Source organism: Paramormyrops kingsleyae, chromosome 24 (assembly GCF_048594095.1).
Source record: "Paramormyrops kingsleyae isolate MSU_618 chromosome 24, PKINGS_0.4, whole genome shotgun sequence".
Classification (NCBI taxonomy): domain Eukaryota; kingdom Metazoa; phylum Chordata; class Actinopteri; order Osteoglossiformes; family Mormyridae; genus Paramormyrops; species Paramormyrops kingsleyae.
In genome coordinates this window covers 21543330-21562816 of record NC_132820.1, presented here as the reverse complement: position 1 = coordinate 21562816, position 19487 = coordinate 21543330, and the positions used below count along the sequence as shown (strand labels likewise).

The 19487-nt window shown below is 42.1% G+C and overlaps 1 protein-coding gene across 12 annotated transcripts; it reads left to right on the top strand.

Annotated features, from left to right (window-relative positions):
- The first annotated feature begins 314 nt into the window (after positions 1 to 314).
- Positions 315 to 19407, top strand: LOC140582211 (probable ATP-dependent RNA helicase DDX4). 12 transcript variants are annotated; one of them, XM_072706325.1, is made up of 22 exons: positions 315 to 397; positions 714 to 728; positions 2219 to 2261; positions 2369 to 2399; positions 5498 to 5557; positions 5844 to 5906; positions 6030 to 6080; positions 6518 to 6568; positions 9243 to 9305; positions 9481 to 9534; positions 10489 to 10542; positions 10632 to 10673; positions 11400 to 11542; positions 11837 to 11989; positions 12578 to 12732; positions 12918 to 13044; positions 13289 to 13455; positions 13636 to 13781; positions 14422 to 14521; positions 17875 to 18145; positions 18250 to 18357; positions 18838 to 19407. In XM_072706325.1, exons 1-22 carry the CDS (start codon positions 330 to 332, stop codon positions 18925 to 18927), a joined length of 2055 nt encoding a protein of 684 aa, XP_072562426.1. In that variant the 5' UTR covers positions 315 to 329; the 3' UTR covers positions 18928 to 19407. The 12 variants fall into 12 exon arrangements, with proteins under 12 accessions (XP_072562426.1, XP_072562425.1, XP_072562427.1 ...); XM_072706324.1 differs by having other exon boundaries at positions 6512 to 6568; XM_072706326.1 differs by lacking the exon at positions 714 to 728 and having other exon boundaries at positions 6512 to 6568.
- The last annotated feature ends 80 nt before the right edge of the window (positions 19408 to 19487 follow it).

Genomic DNA, 19487 nt, shown 5'->3' with positions numbered 1-19487 from the left:
CATCTCAAAATTGTTGAATTTTGCTTAGATTTAATTAAAACGACACATACACGTTTTTACTGAGTAATAATTACTATTACTCTCCTATTAGATAATAATTAACCCCAATCACAGTTTTTACAGTGGAGTGAAGCCCGTTCTTCTGTGCCACTATGAAAAATAAAGAAATCTTTCAGAAACAATTTATTATGACAGCCCGCAGGAACAGTATTTATAAATATAGAAAAACTGACTGGATATGCATGGCTGTCGAGTGAATTGCATGCTACATGCTAGTGAATTGCAGTCAGATTCAAACTTAGGCCAGCTGCGTTTTTGTACTTGATGCCATGGAGACGCTTTTTGCGGCTCGCGCTCCCTCGCTCACCCTCACGCGCAGTTCAAAGCACTGTCACGGGTAAGACGCGACACTCTTCTTTGTGCATAAAACTTTAATAAAATCCTCTAAGTATCATATTAACGTGTATAAAGTGATAAAATACGATGGGTTGAAACACATTTAGGCGTAATCCTACATTATTTTTTAGTGTCATTGGTATTAAACCGATTAAATCAACATTTAAAATTCCTGTCAGAACGAGCTAACGGTATCGCTATGAATTTTCTAGGAAGAGTGGAGGAGATATCTATCGCCTGTGCTGACAGTTTTAATTAGCAGTAATGAAGTAATCAATGGATTGGGATCAAACATTCCATAAATGCTTTTGTTACAGGGCACAGGTTCTGAAGTAAGGAAGCAATATCCGGCCATCGATACTGATGACTCAGAATGAAATGTTCACAAGAAGACCTTTAAAATGTGTTGTCTTAATATTTATGTTGTATTTTTCTTAATGCCATTTGTTAAATTAGAAACTTAAAGAAAATTTCTAATGTTCTTACAATAAAAATATATATTTCAACGAATTTTTAAAAAAATTTTCAAAGAAGGTCAAAGCTGAAGGATATCCTGTGGCTGTCCTCTGGACATCCTAATGGAACATTAATAAACAGAGAAATAATTAAGACAAAATTATATCTATTTAAATGCTATTCCAGCAAGCTGTCATAATGAATTGTTTTTGAAGGATTTCATTACTTTTCATGAAAGAATGAATGAAAGTTACATTATATAGAACTATAGACACCCAAAGTGCTTTATAGATGCAATAGGGAGCCACTTCAGCCACCTCCACTGTGTAGCACCCACCTGGATGATGTGACATCAGCCGTTCTGCCCCATTACGCTCACCACACAGTAGCTAAGGTGGTGAAGGAGCAGGAGAGAATTTACCAGTTAGATAAAGGGGATGATTAGGAGGCCAGATTTGATAAGCCACCTTAGGTAACATTTGATAAGGCAACAGTGGGCAATTTTAGCCAGAACATCAGGGTACCAACCCTACTGTTTGGAAAGATGCCCAGGGATCTTTTATAACCTGGGACAGTCAGGACCTCGGTTTTATGTCTATCTGAAGGACGGCAACACTTTACAGTACAGTGTCCCCATCACTGCACTGAGACATTGGGATCCACACAGACCACAGTATGGGGTAACCTGTTGGCCACAGCAGCACGTCAGTAACATGGTCATCCTAAGAATGTACCCAATAAAGGAAATTGAGCTGGCCCTCCCAAGGACATCCTCAGGCTGTCCCTTGTTTATGTCCCTAGTATTACTGGTAAAATGTCAAATATTAATTATTTAGAAAAAGGGATTTGAGTGCAGTTTCTGTCTGAGTTGCTTTTTGTTGCCCTACCGCTCAAATACCTCCTTTTCGCCCTGGTTTGTTACCGAGGTGTGGATGGACCAGGCCAGGCGCCGGCTTGGCTAACTTGTGTCCCGTGGGTCGTTGGCTGATTTACCGGACTCATTTGAGTTCAGGCCATGGGTGGAAGCTTAATTTTGCAAGATAGCTGCCAGTTATAAAACAGACCTTGAGGAGGTTAGCGGAACCACAGCGTTTCTGCGCTTTGTGCTGGTTAGATATTTTGGTGTGCAAAGGTTTTATCTAAACCAGCGCCTCGGGCATCGTGTAAATCGAGTACTTTCACATTTATTAACAGTTAGTATAACATTTTTTAATTTAGAGTGATGGATGTGGGTTTAACCGCTCCGTGTGTGAATTTTTGTCCGCTAAGCAAAATTTACTGTAAATAGGTTTGTTTGAGGTTGTAAAAAACCTCTAGATATCTTAGATTACATATTTCTCTTAACACTCATCTTTGTTTCCCACAGCACAGTTGGTGAAACCATGGAGGATTGGGAAGAAGACAACCAGGTGTGCAAAGGCATCTGAGCTCGTTGATATATATTGTAAAAAACAATACGTTCGCAACTGTATTGAAAATGCATAGTTCTTATGCTTTGATCCTGTTTTCCTTGCAGGACACTTCTGGAGGCAACATTGTAAATAATGGTAGGTGCAGAGTTAAGTCGTTCCCATTCCTTGACTCTTCAGGTCAGGTCTGAATGAAGCTAGTGCTGCTATCAGGCGCTTCACTGCCCACCTATTTCACCAGTCAGGTTGTCATGGGTGCTTGTTTGGAAACTTTAACCCTCTGGAGTCTGAGGCCTCTCAGCCACTTTCGGGGTAGTCTGACATCAGGCTGAGGCACAGCTGCGACATAGTGAGTTGGTGGGAACAGTGGCAGTCGGACGGGCAGGCCTAGGGAGCAATCCAAGACCTCTCTATAGTAAGTCCCAGGGAAAGGAAAGGCGACAGCTGATTCAGGAGGAGATCCGAGCAGGGGTGGAGGAAGCCCACTGCAGTAGGACAGTAGGGATGTTACAGCAGGGTGCATGGACTCGATGGGAAGAGGCAGCTGACCGAAAGATTTCGTGGACAGAGCTATGGAGATCTGAGCCACACCGGATCAAGTTCCTCATACAGTCAGTGTATGATGTACTCCCAAGCCCGTCCAACCTCTTCCGCTGGGGCTTAGCCGAGACTCCGTTATGCCCTCTCTGCCAGAAAGCCGGATCACTGGAGCACATTCTGAGCTGCTGCCCCCGGGCACTTGGAGACGGGCGTTACCGCTGGCGCCATGATCAAGTGCTGCGGGTCATCGCTGAGGTCATCAGTACAGGGATCTCCAGCAGTAAGTACCAACAACCAACATGGCAGCCCATTGCTTTTGTTAGTGCTGGGGAGAAGCCACAACAGCACCGGAGCCAGGCAGGGGGGCTGCTGGCAACAGCTCAGGACTGGCAGCTGAAGGTCGACCTAGGGAGACAGCTCAAGTTCCCAGAGAACATCGTAGTGACCACACTCAGGCCAGACATAGTCCTGGTCTCTGAAACAACGAGTCAAGTGGTCCTACTGGAGCTGACTGTTCCCTGGGAAGACCGGATGGAGGAGGCCTTTGAGAGGAAAAGGGCCAAGTATGAGGAGCTGGCAGGCGAATGTCGGAGCGCAGGATGGAGAATCCGAGTCAACCCCATTGAGGTCGGGTGTAGAGGCTTCGTCGGCCAGTCTCTCATCAGGGCACTCAAGTTGTTGGGAGTGAAAGGGTTGCAGAACAAGAAAGCCATTAGAAACATCTCTGACGCAGCAGAAAAGGCGTCAAGATGGCTGTGGATCAAGCGGGGGGATCCGTGGGCTACACAGGCCACTTAGACACAAGCCGGGGCCTGATCAACCCCGGCTGGGTCACCTGGGCGGGGGTGTCTGTTGTGAGACCCGAAACACCCAATGAACCCAGGATACAACACTGACGATGTGTCTAAGTTGCACCTAGAGTGTAAGTGAGAACATGCCTTGACATTTTAAAATATTTCACCTATCTAAAAAACATTTATCCCAAAGTGTTACATTTGCTTTTATTCAGCACAAACTCGGCACAAATAATCTGACACCACTTAGAATATTTATTCTGTTTTTTGTTAAAATCAACTTTAAACATATGCTTTCCAAAAACCTGTTTTCAGAAATTGTAAAAAATCACATTATAGACATTTCTAGCCAAGACTTTTGAGCTCTGAAGCTTATAGACCCAGGGGTTGGCTACACATAGGTGAAAGTGACATTCTGAAATTTTATGTAGTTTGATTACTAAAGTGTTAGAACTTTAGAGTGACACTCTTTTTCCTCAAAGTCAGTGGCCTGCACAATGAATATTGATGAGATAGGTGTCCTCACACCTGTAGTAGTTTGCATACTGTCAATGGCCCATCAGTCTGGAATGTCACTGCACCCCACACCCATAACCTTGGAAAGGTAGTTTGAAACGCAAGAAAAGTAGCAACAATAAGATCCTTTTCCCAGTTTATTGATAGATGGAATGAAAAATGAAAAATTGTGACCATATAAATAAGATGCAGTGCCTATGCAGAGTTAACAGAAATAAAATAATTCACTATTATTAACGCTTTGGGGACGAGGGCATTGTCAACCGCATATCTTTCTTGTGTATTTCAGTTTATATCTCGCTGAAATCATTATGTAGAATCATGAAAAAAACACTGACTAAATCCCTAATCTGTCTTCTTTTCAAAAGTCTCATTGTCAGAAGTATTAAAGTTTTTAAAATTAGGTTAAATCGGCAAAAAATAAACCATGTCACCTTTCTTTGTTTTACCTGCATCGGGGGTGTATAGTACTGCTCTTAGCTGAAGATCGCTATTCACTTTCTCAATAGGCTGGATTTGAACTGGTGACCGTATAATTACAGGCATACAAGCTTAGCCCACTGAGCCATGAACACAGGTGTGAGATTCGCTGCTGAAAGTGGCAACACTGGCACAAAGCTTCAGCGGCAGCGACGTATCCGTGTGCTATATTGTAGCCGATCAGTGTAAACACTACCCAGACATGTGCTCTTGTTTATTTCAATCACAATGGGCGTATTCACGTATTTGTTTACCCAATACTAACTGTCGATTTATCATGTTATCATGCGAATAGCGCGATTTGCAAGTGAGTGGCCGATCAGAGCTGCTTCGAGACGCAGACGCTTAAGTCAGTCACTCTTGTTCTTTCTATTTGTATCACGAAGCTGTACGAATATATTTAGTTTCTGCCTATATATATTTGAAAAGTAGACCATCCAAGGTTTCTGAGGGTGTTTTTTAAATGTGTATATGACAAAAACTCGCAGTGTTATTTAAACGGTTTGGCGAAATTTCTGTCCGATCCCGCCGGCGGGATCGCTGACTCCAGAGGGTTAAGGGGCCTTGCAGCATTTGGTGTGAAATGAAAGGTTGGGCACCATGGACCTGCTTGGTGCTTAAAGGAAATACACACAGCTGACGTTGTGTGATCTGTAGGGCTCCTGCTCTATGTGAGTGTGAAGACTTTTCAATGAAGATCTGCACTTTAATTGAATGGTACCACCTTGGGTGCTCATCTTATTTGGGATCCAAGCGTATGTCCCTTATGACTCTTTATTTGAGACCTTGTCCTATTAAGGTTACTGGGTTGGAAGTGCCAAGAGTTCAGTACTTAATGCGATGCAGGTGAGCTGAGTTTGCCTAAAAGCTGATCCTTATGCTTTTCCCTTTCGTATTCCCTTGCAGCTCCCATAAGCTCATGGAACAGTGGTGATTACCAGAGTAAAAGTCATGGGAGCCTTAACGGTGGGTCATTGTGCTTTTTGTGTATCCATGTCTGCAGTATCGGTGGAATACTTTGTTTTCAAAGAGATGATGTACAGCTATTGGTGGATGAATGCAAACTCTACAACCCGTGTGGATAACATGGATTTTGACTTTTGAAAAGAATCATGTACAAACTTGCGTTCCAAAGGCAAAGTGCTTACTTGGGCATTGCTGTTTTTCTATAATGTGTAGTTATTTAATGTAGGACCTTCCACTCAAGGTTGTTGTTTGTTCTTTTTCTTACATGTTGCTGTTGTGTGTTCAGGCAGTGAAAGCAGTTCTTGGAACAGTTCTGGAGGCAGCTTTGGCGGGAGTGGAAGGGGCAGTGGTGAGGGTCTTTTAGGATGAACGGGGGATTATATTTTATTTACAGCATGTTGCCCCTGGATTTCAGAAGTACAGAATCACTTGCTGAAAGCCCCCCCCCCCCCCCCCTTTTGTTTTTTTACAGGTAGGGGCTCGAGGGGAGGAGGTGGAGGGTACAGGGGCTCCAGTGCCTCAGGTTCTCTCTCTTAATTTTTTTAAATATAACTGCTAAGAAACATTAGTGAAAGTTAACATTTGAGAGTTTTGGGGAAGATTTTCAGTTGATTAAAGGGATTTGTTTCTGATGTACCCATAGCCAAATAATAATAATAAAAAAAAAATCTTCGTTATGTAAGCAATTGAAGTGTTAAACTTATGTATACATGATGTTTTCCCATTGTGGAAATAAGCTTTATTTCTTGATTGGACTAATACATTTTGGGATTTTTACTGGCTCTTTCTGTTCTCTCTCTATACTGATTATTGATTTAAAACTGCCAGTGTACAAAGCCTAGAGTTTATGATCATATGTTCATCTTGCTTTCCTGTCTATCTCTGAGCTAACCTATGAATGTAATGGGTAACCTAAATTTCTGGAATATTTGGATAATGCTAAATCTTTTGGAGGAAAAGGACCTCAAGTGTACAATGAGGACAGTTGTGATGGAGATGGTGAAAATAATGGTAAGTGCAGTAATAGTTTTATTCGCTTATTGCAGCAGATTCACGCATGTTGTATTATACACTCTGCATCCAGTGTTTTTTAAATGATTAAATTTACAGTCATGTGCTAACATTAAGGGTTACTTTTTAAGTAGCTATAATAGTTCGTAGATGTATTTTTATGGAAAGATTTGTGGGATTTCTACTTTTGCAAACTGAAAGTCTGTTAGTTGACTAGTGGCATATGAAATGATTTCAAACCAGGTGCCAAAACATAAAGGTAGGAATTTACACCAGCAGAAAGCACTTAAACACACACCCCAATTTCCCAGACATCCAGTTTACTGTGACCTGGCTTTGCCGTCTTAAAGGGAGTTGAAGTGCTGGAACCTAATAATGGTGCTATTCCTGTAATTGGGTTCCTGTTAAAAAGATGGTGATGTAGATATGGAATAATGGTATGGACCGGATAGGCAAGAAGGGAGGTGGTGTTGCAGTATACGTAAAAGAAAACTTGCAGGCAAGGGATCTCACTGATAAAAATAAAAATTCAGAAGCTGTATGGATAAAACTTGATGCTAAAGATTCAAATGGCCTAATTGTCGGGGTTTGTTATAGGGCACCTAATGTAGCTGTAGAGGAAAGCAGAATATTATATGATGATATCAGGATTATGAGTAATAAAAATGATGTGGTGGTTATGGGTGATTTTAATTTACCTGGGATACAGTGGGACACAGTCTCTGGCTCTTCTGTACAGTAAATGAACTTGAGATGGTGGAATTAGTACAGAATTGTTTTTTTACTCAGTTTGTTAATACTCCTACCAGGGGAGAAGCCCTTCTTGATCTAGTTTTCTGTAATAACCAGGATAGGATTGGAAAATTAGAGGTTTTAGACCCATTGTACGGTAGTGATCATAACATGGTTAAATTCGAGGTTAATTTTAGTGTCCGAAGAGCAAAGTCTTAAATTAAAAGTATACAATGTTAGGAAGGCTAACTTTAATGGTATGAGACGGAAATTAGAAACCGTAAACTGGACAGAGTTAAATAGCAAAACAGTTGAAGAGGCATGGGAATTTTTTAAAAGCACATTGTTGCAAGTGCAAGAGGACTTCATACCTGTTTCCAGCAAAACTAAATCTAGGAAACGACAACCAAGGTGGTTTACTAAGGAAATTAAGAATAAAGTCAGGAGGAAAAGGGCTCTGTTCCACAATTGGAAAATAACTAATGATTTCAAAATCAAGCAGGAGTATCTAAGTCTACAGGCAGAGTTAAAAAATGACATTAGGCTATCAAAGAGGGATGTAGAAAGAAAAATTGCATTGGAGGCTAAGCATGACAGTAAAGGTTTCTTCCAATATTTTAACTCCAAGAGAGCACTAAAAGCTGAAATTACTAATTTGCAGGATAGTAAGGGACTTATAATTGATAACGAAATTGATATGGTAAATGAGTTTAATGATTATTTTTCAAGGGTGTTCACAATAGAGAACACAAGTAACTTACCACCAATTAATACGAATACAGCATCGTCTATGACCAATATATGTATAACTGAGGTTTATGTGATACTAAGCCTAGCTAAACTCAAAATAAATAAATCGCAGGGGCCTGATGGCATCTTACCTATAGTCTTAAAAGAGATGAGGGATATTATTAGCCAACCTTTAACTTTAATATTCCAGAAATCGTTATCTGCGGGTGTGGTACCGTCAGATTGGAAGCATGCTAATATAACACCCATATTCAAAAAAGGGGATAGAAGTAATCCAGCAAACTATAGGCCAATCAGTTTAACTAGCATTACTGGAAAAATAATGGAAGCTATAATTCAAGTGAAAATGGTAGATTACCTAGATGCAAATAACATTATAAAGGATAGCCAACATGGATTTAGGAGAGGTAGATCCTGCTTAACGAATCTACTTGAGTTCTTTGAGGAAGCTACAAGTGAAATTGATCACAAAAAGGCCTATGATGTGATTTACTTAGATTTCCAGAAGGCCTTTGATGTTGTCCCCCACAAACGGCTCTTGCTAAAGCTTAAAGCTACAGGGATTTTAGGAACTGTGGCAGCTTGGATCAAAAACTGGCTAACTGATAGGAAGCATCTGTTCAGCCTTGAGCAAAGGAGACTAAGGGGGGATATGATTCAGGTCTATAAGATTCTAACGGGTCTGGATGCTGTTCAGCCAAATGACTATTTCAATATTAGTCTAAATACTAGAACTCGTGGCCATAAGTGGAAATTAATGGGAGAACATTTTAAAACAAATTTGAGGAAGCACTTCTTTACACAGCGTGTAGTTAGAGTATGGAATAGTCTTCCTGCTAGTGTAGTGGAAGCTAAAACCATGGGTTCCTTTAAATCAGAGCTAGATAAGATTTTAACAACTCTGAGCTATTAGCTAAGTTCTCCCCAAACGAGCTTGATGGGCCGAATGGCCTCCTCTCGTTTGTAAATTTCTTATGTTCTTATGTTCTTATAATGAGTCAGCCAGCGTAACCTGTCTGGTGCAGGTCACGTGGTTTCCTGTAAGCAGCCTCTCAAATGTTTATTGGTGCGTGGCAGGAATGCTACTAGGATCCAGGGCCAGATGTTTGTTGTGGCGAAATGACAAGCGTGCCTCTTTCATGTTATTTTGCTCCTTTTGGCTTCTGATGTGAACCTCAGTGTCGCTCCTCAGGTAATGAGGACAGCTCCTGGGGTGGTGCTCCAGGTGGATATGGGGGAAGAGCCAGAGGTCGAGGCAAGTTCTCCAGCCCCAGTTTCACTTTCGTCTTCCTCCTTTCGTAGGCAGTGATGGTTTTTAATGGCATCAATTAAGTCCTAATGCATAGCTTTCAGCTTGTAAAGTGAGCCTGCAGTGTAGTAAATTGATGGAAGCCTTAGTCATCTGTGCGTTTTGTTGTTGTGCTCTGCAGGAGGTGGGGGGTCACGTGGTGGCAGCAGAGGAGGGTTCAGCAGTGCCCCCTCAGGTAATTTTGAGGTTGCACGTGAAGTCCATGTGATATACAGCAGGGCTCTTCAAATCTGGCACTTGGTTCCAAATCCAGGCCTTGTTTTCAGCTCTCCCAGGCAGTTAAATAATTACCGATATCTGACTGGCCAGAGGCTTCCCACCTGAAGCCTCAAATAGGATGTCATGCAATGCAGAAATGGGCACTTAAGCTTACTTGTCTATACGGCTGCATGCCTGACTTTGAGCTGTACGTGCTCAAAACCTTGTCATTTGGTAGAACTGTGAAATGCATTGGTTTGTAATAACGAAATCACACATTTCTCTGTCACTTGTGAAAATATTCCGACTTGCCTACAAATTCAGCTTAAAGATGCATAGAGAACGAATCTCGTTCATAACCAGGGTACTGCTGTGTGTCCTTCAGTTTTAATCAAATTTAGACTATTTTTTAACGTTTGCTGTCATATTATTTGTGATTGTCTAAATATAAAATTGTAAAATTAAACCCTAGGGTTATTGTATAATTTTGTACAGGAAGTACAGTTTCAAAAGCTATGAATATATGCATCAACCATTGACCAGCACTGTTCTTCGTTTCAAATGTTTACGCAGTTTTAAGTCGGGCCCTGTAATTGGAACGTCGCCAGTTTCAGTCACATCTCTGTTTGGCCCTTAACTGCCCGAGAAATGCCCCAGGTACTGGATAAATGGCCAACACTGTGAGGAAAACAGAGAAGCTTGTGATTCAAACAAAGGTGGCAAGATGGGATACGTGAAAATGAAAGCATTGTAATGTACCTATACTTAAGCGAACTGCAAAATTGGTTTCATTTCAAAATTTGCACAATCCAAATTCCTGGGAACTCTGCTCACGGTTGTGAGGGCCGTGCTTCACCATATGTCACGCGCTGAGCTTGTGCAGGCTGCTTTACTTGGAAGGGATGCTGACAGGAAATGTTGCTCATCACAGGGGGCTCCTTTGAGGGTGGAGGAAGAGGCAGTAGAGGGAGATCTGGAGGGGGAGGTCAGTCTCTTTCTCTCTTTCGCACTCACCCTCTGTTCTCTCTCCCCACCTTCCTTTACCACAACTTTTTTTTTTTCCTTCCCAACCAGGATATCGAGGAAGAGATGAGGAAGTGTTTTCTGATGCAAAAGGTTCTGTTTGGTTTGTCATTGGTCTTTTTAAAAAAAATATTTTTAATATTTGCTTTTTTACCTAACATCCCCTCACCCTCCCCATGTAGATTCCTCAGAAAGTGTGTTTTCTGGAAGTGGATTGGGATATAGGCGGTGATAAGGTTACTCAGTGGGTAGCACTGTTTGCTTATCCCTCTGGTGTTAGGAGCCTGCTCCCCCACTGTCTGGGCTGTGAAGCTTTCTCCCCATGTTGGGTGGAGCCATGGTGCAAATATTTGCGTTTAAGCTAACTTTGTTTAAGCTAACTTTGTGTGTGCATGCAAGTGTGTGTGCCAAGGACTGGCATCTGAATGGGCCTGTAAACTCCCTGCCCTCCCTGTGCTGCCTGACATAGGTTCCAGGCCTGCTGCATTCTTCCCATGATCCTGCTGGTCATAAGTGGTTTGGAATTATGGATGGATTTCGTATGCCGGTGTATTTTGGTGATCGGTGGTCATTGTTGACATAGAAGGAGGCAGCTAATTCAGTGCCCGGGGAGCAGTGCTTGGGGGCAGTACCTTGCTCAGGGTACCGCAGTGTTACCTTGCTGGTTCGGGGATTCGAATCGGCAATCTTTCAATTACAAGTGCACTTCCCTAACCATTAGGCCACTAACTGTGGTTTGATTGCTGGAACTCTGTTTCTTGGGATAAATTATATGCTGTTTCTCCTAATCCAGTTTTGTCGACTCACCTTGTCTACCAGGTCCAAAGGTTATTTATGTACCTCCTCTCCCTCCTGAAGAGGAGAGCTCTATTTTTGCCCACTATGAAACGGGTATCAACTTTGACACATATAATGACATGCTGGTGGAGATCAGCGGGCACAACCCACCACCGGCCATTGTGGTAAGTGCTCTTGTGGAGGTTGGGCAGCATTTTAAAATGTTATTACCTTACCTTTAAATGCGGCTTTTTTCCAATAGTATATTGCCATTTGTCTTCCAATTACTCACCCTGGTCCAGACCACAGGCATTTGGCCACTGATATGACTTGAATTGCATAATTTACAGTTTGACCACTGAATTACTTTGGAATGACTTTTTTCTGTTTATTACGTTCATTTCTGTACCAGTAAATTTTGTGGCTTGTTTTGAGTGCAGTTGCTCCGCTTGAAACTTGTGCTTGAATCACTGTGATAGTCATTTGAAGAGGCCGCGCTCTGCGAGTCATCGAGCAGGAACGTCATGAAATCGGGCTACGTGAAGCCCACGCCGGTCCAGAAGTACAGCATCCCTATCGCCAAGGCGGGACGTGACTTAATGGCATGTGCGCAAACCGGTTCTGGGAAGACGGTGAGTTAGAGGAAGTTAGAGGAAGGATTCAGTGTGTCCAGGCTTGGGTTGGTCACTGCCCCCACTTGGGACCATTATGGCTTCCATTGTTCCATTGTTTTCCAGTGACTTGGCGTTCTGGATGAACATTGACGGGCTGCCTCCCTAAAGTGGGAGGGAATGCTCCCTACCCTGATGATGATAAATATATATTCAGAAATGTTTCAGATGCTCTTAATCATTGGTTGTGAAAGTGATATACAGTAACTTGGGAAGTGCAAGCTTAAGGTATCTTGCTCACACCCAGCCCACATGAGAGCTGTTTTTGACAGAAGCTTAAAGAGCTTTGCTTGGGTGCATAGATCCTTTATTAATCCTGAAAGGAGATTGCAGGTTTGCAGTCGTTGAACAGTCATTTAGATTAGATATATATACACACTTAAATTGTAACAAATAATGAGCAACATTAAATGGTAACATTGTAAGGAATATCAAGCGGAGTATTGCATGGATTTCTGTCGTAACGGCTTGGACAGGGAAGAGTGGACCCCCAGGTCCCGATCTGGTCCCGATGCATCTGGAACCTTCTAAACGCCTTCTCCACACTAGGCTGCCTTCCTGCTGCCCATACTCCAGCAGCTGATGACAGACGGGGTGGCAGCCAACCGCTTCAGCAAGATCCAGGAGCCTGAGGTCATCATCGGGGCCCCAACCAGCGAGCTCATCAACCAAATCAATTTGGAGGCTAGAAAGTTTGCCTATGGGTATTTCTTCAACTGCCCCCTCCACAGCTACATGTATCATCTTTTCATTTTAAAGTCCTAGATATAGTTGAGCCTGATTTCAGTCTGTTATGCATTTTTTTGGTGCCGACTGTCCTGAGAGGACGTCTGAAGCAAGCCTGTTTCTTAAGCAGAAGTTGCTGTGTTTTGCGCTGATTTCATCACAGGACATACGTGTGGCCTGTCGTCTATGGGGGCATCAGCACAGGCTACACCATATGCAAGGTGTTCCGTGGCTGCAATGTGCTGTGTGGCACTCCTGGCTGCTTGCTGGACATTATTGGCAAAGGAAAGGTACTAAACTGATAGATGAACCAAATAATTGGATAGCAGCTTGGTAGATCCAATCCCTCTTTTTGTTCCTGAATAATACAGCATAGGTTTTTGATGCAGTTTTATGCAGTTGTCAGCTCCGGAAGGATCCATATAAACAGAGATCCAGTTTTAAAGACAAGCTTGTTGGAAATATGATCGGCTTTATGCATTTTGCCTTTGTGAGTAATAGTGATTTGAGCTTCTGGGGATGTGACCTTCTCAGGTGGGACTGAGCAAGATTCGCTACTTGGTGCTGGATGAGGCCGATCGCATGCTGGACATGGGATTCGAGCCAGACATGCGCCGGCTGGTGTCCTCCCCTGGCATGCCCCCCAAAGAGCAGTGGCAGACCCTCATGTTCAGCGCCACCTTTCCTGATGACATCCAGAAGTACAATTGTGGCCGTTGGGGGGGAGGGGGAAGGGAATTAACATACAACTTAACATGATATCCCAGACTTGCGTGTACAATATCGTGTTCAGCAGTGCTTGAGTTCCTGCATCGGGGGTGGGGGGGGGTTACTCCTGGCAGGGGAAGGGAATGCCCTCGAGACTGTTTCTTCTCCTGTAGGCTTGCTGCCGACTTCTTTAAGGTTGACTACCTCTTCCTGGCTGTTGGGCAAGTCGGTGGTGCCTGCAGTGATGTGGAGCAGAACCTAATTCAGGTCTCCCAATTCTCAAAGAGGGGTCAGCTTCTGGAGCTGCTGAACACAACCGGTACTCATTCCTCTCCATAGGCTTCTGTCCTTACGTGTGTCTGAAAAATAACGCCCCGCGGATTAAAAAGACCAAGCTCTCAGAAATTCTTTTGCTCCTCTGATAAAACAGCAGCTGGTAGTGTTGGGCAGTAGTGAGTGAAATGTTCAGTTCGAAGTTGGAAGCATTTCAGGTTTCGCAAACACTTCTATTGAAACATTATGGTCAAAGTGAAGTGCAAGTATTATGTTTCCTTCCCTGTTGGCAAATGTACTACTATTCAGTATAGAAATGTATTTTTTCCATACATCAGTCTAAAAATGAAAAGAAAATTACACCTATATCAGTGTTCCATGGATCAGATAAAGCAGCCATGACAAGCTTTTCACTCCACTGTGTTCATTAGAAGACTTTGGCAGTCCTAATTTTAACACCCAAAATAAGGATATAAGATGAAAATTCTGTCAGTACTTTGAAAATGTCTCGCAGCCGTGGACTGAAGTCATAACTTCAAGCAGCCATATCTCTGGTGCTAAAATGGTAAAATCCATTATTTGCTTTGTTAGGTCTAGTTGTGAAGAGAGAGGGTGTATTCCTTACTGCTGTGGGGTTGCCTTGGGTTTCTGTTGTGGCAGAAATGTGTTTTTTTTTTTTAAATTAGGCACAGAGCGCACAATGGTGTTTGTAGAGACGAAGAGAAAAGCGGATTTTATCGCAGTATTTCTGTGTCAGGAGAACATATCAGCTACAAGCATTCATGGGTAAGTGTATCGTGCCAGGCTTCTGGCTGGCACTGGCATGGTCCCCTGTCCTACGGGCATTAACACAGCGCCCCACACGAAAGTTTTATGAGCACCGTGCTGTACAGGACTCCTCTAGATGTATCAGACAGTGAATGTTTAAAATTGGCGTTTTAAATCCAGTAGAAACTGCAGAAAGATCTGTGAGCAGTGGGCTCTCCCCTGGGAAATCATGGGGAGGGTGTCAGGGGGGGTTCTGAGAACAAAACTGGATGCCTGCCATTAGGGCTGGGCAGTTTAACCTAAAATTTATATCACTTTATAATTTGCAGCACTGTTGGTAACGGTGTATATATTGCTGTATATTTGTTTTTCTTAATTTGAACAATGTGCTTCTGAAGGGGCAATGCACTGGTGTGTGAACTGCATAGCAGTTACTGTACTCTTAACTGTATTACCCGGACATATTTCATAGTACACTGGTATTTTAAGAACATTTATTGTGCAAACGCAAACTGCAATAATAGAAATGATACAAAACCTGTTCTCAAGTAAGTTCCATCTCTGAAAAACGATGAAATCGATAAATTCAAGCTGCAAACTGCAAATAATTGACCAAGTACAGCAGGATGTTTTGTTCTGAGGTTATAGAACAAGTGGCAACCACTGTTGCCCGACATAATTTGCAGATTATCTTTTTCTGCTTGTCTGTTTTTAAATCACAAATTCCATATGATGGAAGTTCCATTTTTTGTAAATTTATTTTAAACCAAGTCCTCTTAAATGCAGTGTTAATTTTGACAGCAGATTTCAATTTAGTTTTAGTCATAGTCTTTTGACTAAAATGCAATTTTAGTTTTAGTCATATTTTAGTCATCTGTTTTGTTTTAGTTTTAGTCTAGTTTTAGTCGACTAAAAAGCATAAGATTTTAGTCGACTAAATCTACTGTAGATTTAGTTTACTAAAATATATTGGGTTTAATTTAAATGTAATTTAGTTAAACCGTGGTAATATACAAAATATTCTAACTTAAAATTAAATAAAGCCAAGTCTCATTAAATATGTGGAATATCGTCTTTCCATAAAAACCAAAAATTAGATATGCATTGTTTAGAACTTGCATATGACATTCTTCATTCTGTAAAGCAAAAGTGCAACTCCAAATTATTTAAAAGAAAAACTGTATTTGGCAGTAATGCCATTGCAAATACTGCATGACCTGAAAAAATTACCTTGCAGATGTCGCTTTAGATTTGTTGTATTTTTACCAGCGATTTCCGCTCCACACGGTTTACACAAGGTCTTGTTTGTCTTGACATCAAACGTGAAATTATTCCATATATCTTCTCTTCTTTTTCTCCCAGCCATTGCCATGTCATTTTAGTTTAAGTCAGACAGACACCCACCAATGTATGCAAGATGTACTGTCGCATCTCGCGTCGCAAGGTGAATCAGTATCTTAATTTTCCAAATGTGCGTGTGCGTCTCACCACGCCACGCACCAAGATTAATTCTGATTGGATCATTTCCAAAAACGTCCCTCACTCACATTTTCGTCTCGTTTTTATTAGTTAACGAAAATGTCAATATATTTTTATTATAGTTTTCGTCATCATCACTTAATTTTTATTTAGTTATCGTCTCGTTTTCGTCAGTGAAAATTTGTCGTTGACGAAAATTATAACGAAAATATTTCGTCAACGAAATTATCACTGCTTAAATGTGCCCAGCACTGTCAGCCAATACTTCATTTAAGCAGCATGGACTCTGACATTTTCTGGATTATACTGGTGCAGGCTGGTGGTGACAAAGCCTGAGCCTGCATGACTGTTCAGCATGGTGTGTGTGTGTGTGTGTGTGTGTGTGAGAGAGAGATACTGTATGTATAGAAATAGTTTATACCATCCACCTCTACCTGCCACGAATAAAGGTGAATGAGCTACAGAATTCAGCTGCAGACTCTCAGTTTAAACTGACAACTCTGGAACGCCCTTGCTACTGTATGCAAGCAAGGTTGACAGGTTTTAACATGTCCCTGACATTAGTAACGCTTCATTGGAGAAAGTGATCTGATATGGTCCGAGTCATTCTGCTGTCATCCGTCAGACTGGCATGTGTGCGGTTCTGGCAGTAGGCAGATTTGTCAAACACCAGGGTTTTCTCATGGTTCCAACTGGGCGTATTTCTTGAATTTTGCTTCCCAATCGACTAGTCAACTAATAACTTTACCAGTTGAAGCTTTTGGTCATACTGGACTAGTCGCTGGCAATTTGGTTTCAGAATGTGTACCAGATCTTCAATAGTAAGTCTGTAAGCCATCTTTGACTATTAGATTTCTTTGCCTATCTTTTGTTTGGCTTTGAAGAATTTATATTTTAAATTAGTGGCATTTTTAAAAACGTATCTGATGCCTGGGTGTGTCTGTGTGCCATTTACAATGCAACAGGGCATCCAGAGGAAGCAGCCGTGTTTGAAGACGATAAACAGACTAAGCAGTACGGAAATACTTTTACAAAAGATATCCGTTTTAGTGTTACCTGCAAATTATGCTGCCCTGAAGTACCACAAAAGCAGGGCTCAAATATAGACGAACCCGGCTCCGGTTCCTTTCATCATGTCCCAAAATTTTATTGAAAGATTCAAAGTATTAGTCTAAAACCAAAAAGTTAAATCCTCAGCTTTGAATTGAATTTTCATTAGTAGCTCTGACCAGACATTTTAGTGGATGAGATATTCCTACATGACACATTTTCTGTCTTGTGTTTTTGTGTGTTGACTTATTTTGCTGATCTTTCTTCTGCCAAAACATCACTTCCTGACTAGACTGGTGGAGGTCAGTCGTGTGTAAGAAGCAAGTGGTGAATATATTTTTATGCATTTTCACAGGGATATTACTAATGAAAAAGCAAGAATATTACTTGTAGTGATGTCATTGATGCATTTTATTACTGAAGTACTTCTTCACCATGAGATGGGCAATACCCATAATTTTTTCGTATTGTTTTAAAGTGGTAACGCATCCCAACAAATTAACATACTGCATCATAAATGCATATAACGAATGTACAGGACCCCTTCTCTGAAGCTGACAGGGCTCCCTCCCAGATTCTGCTTTGACCATGCATGCTTACTACCATGCTTACTACCTAAAAATGAAACACCTGCTGCCAAGTACTCAGCCTCAGTAGCACTAACCAGACAGAGCAGAGGCAGAAAACTTTTTGTGTCGTGTCATAATTACGCAATCAGCAGTTTACTAAATTGCCAGAGTTGGTGACTGATTAAAAAATCAGCAGGTCACAAAACCCCCTAATGTGACGGCGGCCAAAGAGCTTAGTATGTGCTTACTCTGCTGGTCATGTCTTTGTCGCAGTGACCGGGAGCGGAGAGAGCGGGAACAAGCCCTGGGTGACTTCCGCTCCGGGAAATGTCCTGTCCTGGTGGCCACTTCCGTCGCCACACGGGGTCTGGACATTGAGCACGTCCAGCACGTGGTCAACTTTGACCTCCCGACTAACATCGACGAGTACGTGCACCGCATTGGCCGGACGGGCCGCTGTGGGAACACGGGCAGAGCGGTGTCATTCTTCGACCCCGAGTGCGACACCCCACTGGCTCGCTCCCTGGTGAAGGTCCTCTCCAGGGTAAGTGGGACCTTGTCCTATCCAGAGATGCATTCTAAATTTTGGGCCCAGGCAGTTTTACGTTCTGCTGCAACACGATTGGATGGAGCATGTTTCTGTTTAAGGCCCAGCAGGAAGTACCGTCTTGGCTGGAAGACATAGCATTCAGCGCACATGGGACAACTGGCTTTAATCCACGTGGGAAGGCCTTCGCTTCTGTCGATACACGCAAAGTATGTTACCTTTTTCTCTTTGTACTTGAATGGTGGCAGCTGATCCCTCACAGACACTTTTCTGAACATTAGACTTCAGTTTGGGAGTCATTGTAATTTGTGGGGGGAGTGTTTATGCTGGAGTTTATTTTTGGAATCGTACACTGGTTTGTTTGCTGTAAAAACAATTGTCTTTTTGGAAACATTTTTTTATTTACATCTGTTGTTTTTGGCTACCCTGTCGTTTCTGGGGTCCCTTTTTCAGAAAAGGTCCTCGCTGCCAAATAAAAATCCTTAACTATGCACACTACGTGCAAGTGTCATAATGTTACTGTATAAGAACTGGAAAAGTATGCTAAGCACTTTCCATGCTTGTTCAGATTCCGGTAAATGTTGTGAGTTTGAGACACAAGTGGGGAAGAGGCTATAATGGTCTGCTGGTGAAGTATTTTCTGCTTAATCCTACTGTAGTCCCTGCCCTGACTGGCTGTTGTCTTTTAGGGAGGTTCGTTTCAGAAGGAGGAGAAGCTGCAGCCCATCACCCAGAGCCCAGCAGCCACTGCCAATGACGACGACGAAGTATGGGATTGAGTCCCCTTCGCTTTGTGGGACTGAGCTTTTGCAGTTGTGCCCTTATTTTCATTCCTGTCTTTAAAATATGCAGGACAGCATATTTTTCAGAAATGTAACTTATGTGCACAGTTGCTGGACAATATTGACCTTGACTCAGTGCACTTGGGTATCTCTGGCCATTTGCCAAAGTTTGGTTTCAAACTGACGTTACAAGTGTTGATCAAGTAGATGTGCTTTTGTTCAAGACCCTACTACCAGCACAGTTTATTAGTAATGTTTATCATTGCTGTGATTTCAAGATATCCTAAAGTCTGCATGCTGTTTAAATTACTGCATAGACTTGAGATCATAGCTGCCTTTATATTACCTAGATTTTTTTTTTCTTTTGTAGTTTTGGCAGAATGTTTACTTTGCTGTGGCAATTTCATGCATGTGCCTCATTTCCTAGGGTAAGAGTGTCCTGACAGCAATAAAATTAAGTTTTTGAATTTTCTTGTATTGCAGCTTGTGATTTTTCTTGTACGGTTTGCTTTAGGATTGCTTAGGGCCATGGAGAATGGGGGTAGCCGGATACTGTG

Coding starts and splice junctions, on each gene's coding strand:
- LOC140582211 (XM_072706324.1), top strand. CDS start 330: ATGGAGACGCTTTTTGCGGCTCGCGCTCCCTCGCTCACCCTCACGCGC. Junction 12,733..12,917: donor GCTAGAAAGTTTGCCTATGG/GTATTTCTTCAA, acceptor ATTTCATCACAG/GACATACGTGTGGCCTGTCG. Junction 18,146..18,249: donor TGGTGAAGGTCCTCTCCAGG/GTAAGTGGGACC, acceptor TTTCTGTTTAAG/GCCCAGCAGGAAGTACCGTC.